This window comes from Chiloscyllium plagiosum, unplaced genomic scaffold, assembly GCF_004010195.1.
Source record: "Chiloscyllium plagiosum isolate BGI_BamShark_2017 unplaced genomic scaffold, ASM401019v2 scaf_839, whole genome shotgun sequence".
NCBI lineage: Eukaryota > Metazoa > Chordata > Chondrichthyes > Orectolobiformes > Hemiscylliidae > Chiloscyllium > Chiloscyllium plagiosum.
Genome location: NW_025211536.1, coordinates 7886 through 15292, shown reverse-complemented (window position 1 = coordinate 15292; position 7407 = coordinate 7886). Strand labels below are relative to the sequence as shown.

The following is a 7407-nucleotide window of genomic DNA, read 5'->3' as shown; positions in this document are numbered from 1 at the left end:
TCACCTCAGCCCCTACACCCCCTCCCTATCCCTGTCACCTCCTCCAGCCCCTAAACCCCCTCCCTATCCCAGTCACCCCCCACCAATCCCTACACCCCCTCCCTATTTCTGTCACCATTGGACAGTGGGAGTTGGGGGATGGTCAGATCAGCCTTTGAGTGGTGGCTCAGACTCGATGGGCCCATTCCTAGCCCTGACATCCTCAGGCCTTTTGACCTTAAATTATAAAGCAATTGCACAAGTGGACTCGTGGGTGATTCATGAGGATCCGAGAGGCGCCAGTCAAATACAATTCCGGGCTGTTTCACCTGGCCACCAGCCATGGGCCTCAGGATTTAGAGAGACGCAAAGGTGTGGGTTGGAACTGATCTGGGTAGGAAAGCTGTGAGCTCTCACAGCCACTGCAGTAGAAAACCCTTTGCAGCACTGATGCAGTAGCTGCTGTTATGTGTGCTGACTCCTGACTCTGACAGACAACAGCAACTCGGCAGTGGGCAAGTTCCAAGGGAACAGAATCTGCGACCACCCGCACCTCTCTCCCACTTGTCCCCCCATTCCCTCCCACACTCAGCCCAGGATCTAGCAGAAACACCAGCCTCCAACTTCGATTCACCTCTCAGTTTGTCCTTGACCCACATTTTACACTGTGGTGTGGACGCCATCGAACACTCCCAGGGACAGCACGGAGTTAGATACAGAGTAAAGGTCTCTCTACACTGTCCCCCCATCAAACACTCTCAGGGACAGGGACAGCACAGGGTTAGATATAGAGTAAAGCTGCCTCTACACTGTCCCCCCCATCAAACACTCCCAGGGACAGCACAGGATTAGATACAGAGAAAAGGTCGCTGTACACTGTCCCCCATCAAACACTCCCAGGGACATCACGGGGTTAGATACAGAGTAAAGGTCTCTGTACACTGTCCCCCATCAAACACTCCCAGGGACAGCACAGGATTAGATACCGAGTAAAGGTCGCTGTACACTGTCCCCCATCAAACACTCCCAGGGACAGCACGGGGTTAGATACAGAGTAAAGGTCGCTGTACACTGTCCCCCATCAAACACTTCCAGGACAGGGACAGCACAGGGTTAGATACAGAGTAAAGGTCTCTGTACACTGTCCCCCATCAAACACTCCCAGGGACATCACGGGGTTAGATACAGAATTAAGGTCTCTGTACTCTGTCCTCTCCGCCCCCCCCACAATCAAACACTTCCAGGGACAGCACAGAGTTAGATACCGAGTAAGGGTCGCTGTACACTGTCCCCCATCAAACACTCCCAGGGACAGCACGGGGTTAGATACAGAGTAAAGCTCCCTCTACACTGTCCCCCCATCAAACACTCCCAGGGACAGCACGGGGTTAGATACAGAGTAAACGTCGCTGTACACTGTCCCCCATCAAACACTCCCAGGGACAGCACAGGGTTAGATACCGAGTAAAGGTCTCTGTACTCTGTCCCCCATCAAACACTCTCAGGGACAGCACGGGATTAGATACAGAGTAAAGGTCTCTGTACACTGTCCCCCATCAAACACTCCCAGGGACAGCACGGGGTTAGATACAGAGTAAAGATCTCTGTACACTGTCCCCCATCAAACACTCCCAGGGACAGCACGGGGTTAGATACAGAGTAAAGGTCTCTGTACACTGTCCCCCATCAAACACTCCCAGGGACAGCACGGGGTTAGAGACAGAGTAAAGCTCTCTGTACTCTGTCCCCTATCAAAGACGCTTAGGAACAAGGGGTTAATACAGAGTAAAGCTCTCTCGACACTGTCCCCCAGTCAACACATCCAGGGATAAGGGGTTAGATACAGAGTAAAGCTCTCTCAACACTGTCCCCCAGTCAACACATCCAGGGATAAGGGGTTAGATACAGAGTAAAGCTCTCTCTACACTGTCCCGTTTCCAGGGCACCCACCCATGAGAGCCAACATAACAGGGAAGCCAACCAATTGGCACTGATTGCCAACAGGCCTGAGCTTGCCCCTGCACTCCCAGCCAGCTTAAACCCCTGCACATCTCCACACTGGGGAGATTCACACACCTCAGGAGCAGGAGAACTGGGGATGAAACTTCCGAGGGAAGAACTTTCAAAAGGCGGGGGGCACGGAGATGAAGATCACTGGGGGATTGACAGATTCAACTCCCGACTGCAGTTTACCATGTTCTGGGGGAGTAAAGCGGAGACAAACAGGAGATCAATCTCTGACAAGACATTGGTAAAATGCAGAAATGTACTTTTTGTTTTGAAACGTTGGAGTAAAAATATTCAACAAACCACGGGCGCGTGTGCACACATGTCAGAACGCTAGCCAGAGAGATGCAGCAGTCCCAATATTTACAGACACATTCTGTCTGCCCGACATTGACCATGATTACCTTTCTCAATGGACCATTCAGGTGCCTCATTCACACACCCCAGGCTGACAAGCCCTGTGCACATCTCCCAATGTCACAAGGTGCACCAGACGTGCCCTATCCCTGCCACAGGGACAGATCTGTACCCAGGCACTGGCTGCTAGGGCTTCCTCGGATTTCAGGCCAGGCTGCTCTCAGCTAATCCAACACTCCTTAACCAACTCCCAGCCCACCAGTGCTGTCTCTGTCCATCTGTCTGTCTGTCTCTCTCTCTCCTTTGTGCTGTGTCGAAAGGGAGAAAGCTTCACCAGGGAGCGTCAGCCCAGATCTAGGGTTCAATTCTGTCTGTCGTAGGGACCTGAAACCACACCTTTGAGTGAAAGAGAGAAAGAAAGAGATGGATAGGCAGGTAGATTGAGGGAGAGACAGAGAGGGATAGAAATGGGGTGGGGGGGGAGGGAGAGAGAGAGAAAAATGGACAGATAGCGAGATTGGGAAGAGGCAAAGAGAGAGAAAAGGAAAGACGAAGAGAGAGAAAGGGGAAAAATGAAGAGAGAAAAAGATGGAGCAAGAGATAAAAAGAGACCGAGAACAAGAAAGATGAAGAGAAAGACACAAAGAAAAATAATGAGAAAGATAAAGTGAAAAAGAAAAGAGAGGAAAAGATAGATAGGAGAGATAAAAAGAAAAAAGACGGAGAGAGAAAGACAAAGCCAGGAAAAAAAGAGAAAGAAACAAACAAAGAGAGAAGGGGATAGAAATTAAAGGATAGTTAGAGAGGTCAGAGGAGAAAGTGAGACAGAGAGAGTGTCAGCGGGAGAGATGGAGAGAGAGAGAGAGCTGCTTATAGCTGGCACAGAGAGAATGTGTGTTCCAGGCTCTCAGCAGCTATGGGTGACCCTCACATCAGGGAGAATGCCCAGCAAACACTAACTGGGATTGTGCCTGAAGCTTGTCGATACTGACCCAAGAGACAGGGGGTGCTCAGCTCCCTGCCCTAGAGCCCACTGGGAACACACTGCCATCACTTCATCACTGGGCACCTCCTGTTCCCCCACCACACCGAACGAGTGATGCTGAACGGTCTGACTCACCCCCACCAGACAGCCCAAAGATGCCCCCTGGTATAGGCTCAGCCGTTTCCCCAGATGGCCTTTTGGAAACTCTGGGCACCATGAGGTTAATAGGTTCTTCTCGTGTTAAACAGGAATACAAAAAAGACGGTGCGATCTAGCATTTCCTTTTAAAAACAAGCACTCACAATGCCTAGCCTTCTCTCCCACACTCTTCCAAGTGCGAGCCAGGCAACCTATTTTTGTTTTTTAATATTTTTTTTAGAAAAAGAGAGAGCAGCACCAGTTCAGGAGTTCAAAACCCAACTGCCCTCCTAGCGTCAGCTCGGTCCCTCTGGTCGTCCAATCAGACGTCACGTGTCAGTGAGGCGCCAGTGTCCATCAGTGGCCAGTTACTGCTGTCCACGAGGATGGAGTGGTTGGCTGGCGTTGGGAGTGGCAGGGAGGGCTGCGTTGGCCGGGGCGTGGCTCAGGCTGCTTCTGCCCCATTACTCGCTGTTGGGCTGAGTGCTCATCTCGAGCTCCAACTGGGCCTCCACCAGTTTGTACAGGTCCATTGTGGCTCGGGCGTCCTCCACTGATGAGTGTCCCTGCGTCCCGACCTGAATGTTTGGGGGCGGGGAGAAACAGAGTCCACCATTAGTGGCATTCCATTACATTATCGGTGTTAATGGGCGGCGAAGGAGGTTAACAAAGCGATGGCAATAAACAGGCTGAAGATCGCCAGACGTAATTTAATTTGGATAGACGTGAGGCATTTGGCAAAACAAACAAGAGCAAGGTTTATGCAGTTAAAAGGCAGGCCCTGGACAGTGTTGTAGAACAGAGAGACCTAGGGGTTAAGGTACATAATTATTTGAAGTTTGTGTCACATATGACACTTGGATAATAGGGTCTGAGTGGGTTCCTATTCGGAGGGTCAGAGTGGACGTGTTGGGCCGAAGGGCCTGCTTCCACACTGGAGGGGTTCTTTGATCGATGATGAAACTTGGATAAGTACATGAGTAGGGGAATTGTCGAGAGTCCTGAGGAAAGGTTCTGACCTGAAACGTTACCACCCCCACCCCGCCCAACGGTCCTCTGATGCTCCACACTTTATCCACTCAGACTTTTCATTATCTGCAGTCCTCGCTATCTCTAAGCACACAAATAGGAAAGATTTGGAGGGGCAGCATGGTGGCTTAGGCAGGGACCCAGGTTCGATTCCAGCCTCGAGCGACTGTCTGTGTGGAGTTTGCAAGATCTGCACTCCCTTCACACCACGTCTGCATGGGTTACCTCCAGGTTCTTCACACAATCCAAAGATGTGCAGGTTAGGGTGGATTGGCCATGGGAAATTGTCCCATAGTGCCCAGGGATGTGCAAGTTAGGGTGGATTGGCCATGGGAAATTGTCCCATAGTGCCCAGGGATGTGCAGGTTAGGGTGGATTGGCCATGGGAAATTGTCCCATAGTGCCCAGGGATGTGCAGATTAGGGTGGATTGGCCATGGGAAATTGTCCCAAAGTGCCCAGGGATGTGCAGGTTAGGGTGGATTGGCCATGGGAAATTGTCCCATAGTGCCCAGGGATGTGCAGGTTAGGGTGGATTGGCCATGGGAAATTGTCCCATAGTGCCCAGGGATGTGCAGGTTAGGGTGGATTGGCCATGGGAAATTGTCCCATACTGTTAGGGACATTGGACTGGGTGGGTATCTCTTTGGAGGGTCGGTGTAGACTTATGGGCCGAAGGGCCTGTTTCCACACTGTAGGGAATCAAATCTAATCTAATGCCTCCCTACCCCTGCACTCCCCTGCTCAGATGCACTGTCCCTTTCTCAGGGAAAGCTGAGATATGATGGAGGTGGACATAGGGAGGGGGCAGGTCAGAAACTGTGTCTCGTCTCAAAACTCGGAGAGGGAAGAAACTCCTCCTGGTCTCTGTCTTCAATGGGGTGACCCCTTTACTCCGAGATGGTGCCCCTCTGGGTCCTAGACTCTCCCTCACAAAGGGGGGGAAACCACCTCACCACATCTCTTCGCCCCCTGAGAATCCCGTACATTTCAATAAGGTCGCCTCTCATTCATCTCAACTCCAACGAGTTACAGGCCCCGACCAACTCAACCTCTCCCTCATGAGGCAGTCCCTCCGTCCCCGGGACCAGCCGAGTGAGCCTGCTCTATCTCTGCTTGGATACGGGGCCCCGAACCTGTTCGCAGTCTTCCAGCTGTGGCCTGACTCGTGCCTTGTATCAGTTTAGCAAGTGCCCCCCTGAGTTTTATACCCGATCCCTTTAAAATAAAGGCCAATGTTCCCCCGGCCTTCCCTCTTCCCCGCTGAACTCAGACACTAGCTCTTTGTGACTGATGGACGGGGACTCCCCAGTCCCTCTGTACTGTGGCTTTCTGCAATCTTTCTCCATGGAAATAATATTCAGCTCCTCTGTTCCTCCTGCCAAAGTGTTCCCCTAACGTTTCCCCACATTATACTCCACCTGCCGCGTGTTTACCCACTCCCTTCTCCTGTCTATATCCCTCTGGAGACTCGGTGAGTCTTCCTCAGCCTTCACCTTCCCACCTCTTCATGTCACATCCACAAACCTGGCCACAGTCTGTTTCCTTTCCTCCTCCAACTCATTCATGTCAGTAACTGTGGGCCCCGCACTGATCCCTGTGGCCCTCCACTGGTTACAGGCCACAGCCTGAAAATCTCCCACTTTATCCCAACTCCCTGTTTTCTCCTGGTGAGCCAATCCTCTCTCTCTCTCATGCTAAATACTACCACCAACACTGCAGGCTCTTAGAATCATTGAGATCTACAGCGTAGAAACTGGCCATTCGGCCCAACCTGCTTATGCTGTCCAGTTCCCACAATCTAGTCCCATTCCCCTCCATACCTATCCCATCCATGCAGCTCTGTAAATGATGAGATGCAGAGATAGGGCTGGTGCTTTCCCCTGCAGAGCTAATATTAGGGGGCATGTGTTTAAGGTGAGAAGGGAAAGTTCAAAGGAGATGTGAGGGGTAAGTTTTTTTTACCCAGAGAGGGATTGGAGTGTGGGACATGCTGCCAGGGGGTGGGGGAGACAGATATGATGGGGGAGGGGGAGGGGGGGGGTTTAAGGGGCTTTTAGATAAACACATGGATATACAGGGGATGGAGGGATATGGAGCAAGTGCAGGCAGACGGGATATGTTTAACTTGGCATCATCTCCGGTATAGCATTGGGGGCCGAAGGGCCTGTTGCTGGGCTGTACTGTTTGATGTTCTATGCGCCAGCCTCCCCCCACTCCCTCTGAGCCTGTTCCAGACACTGGCCACCCTGTGTGTGAAAGACACAGCCCCTTCTCAATCCCCTCGCTCCTCGGTTCAGAACCCCCCACCCCGCACTCCTGAAACAATGTCACGAGTGGAACCCAATCGCTCGCCTTCTGCAAATCGAAGAAGGTTTAGGTTTGGAGTATTTGGACCCCATTATCTCGGGAAGGATGGACTGTCCCCTGGTGGAGGGGGTCCAGACGAGGTTCACGAGAATGGGCCCAGGACCGAAAAGCTTCACGTGTGAGGAACGTTTGAGGTTTCTGGGTTTATACTCAGATGGGGTTTAGGGGGGGCGGGGGGGGGGGGGGGGGGTGTGGTGGTATCTGAATCTGATTGAAACACATAGAATACTGAACAGTGTGGTGCTGCAGGTCAGGCAGCATCCGAGGAGCAGGAGATGTTGGGAAGAGAGAGTCTAGGACCTGAGGGCACATCCTTACAGTAATAGGTAGACCCTTTGGGTTAGAATCCCTACAGTGTGGAAACAGGCCCTTCGGCCCAACAAGTCCACACCGACCCACCGAAGAGTAACCCACCCAGACCCATTTCCCTCTGACTAATGCACCGAACACTATTCCCACGGCCAATCCACCCTAACCTGCACATCCCTGGGCACTATGGGACAATTTCCCATGGCCAACCCACCCTAACCTGCACATCCCTGG

The 7407-nt window shown here is 52.0% G+C and overlaps 1 protein-coding gene across 1 annotated transcript in view; it reads right to left on the bottom strand.

The window, feature by feature from the left end:
* Positions 1 to 3593: 3593 nt before the first annotated feature.
* The window catches only part of LOC122547067 (interferon-stimulated 20 kDa exonuclease-like 2), an 11693-nt gene continuing 7879 nt past the window's right edge, over positions 3594 to 7407 (bottom strand). Inside the window, exon 4 of the mRNA XM_043685651.1 lies at positions 3594 to 4044. Within this exon, the coding sequence (XP_043541586.1) occupies positions 3931 to 4044 (114 nt within the window). The 3' untranslated portion in view covers positions 3594 to 3930. The remainder of the gene's footprint in view (positions 4045 to 7407) is intronic.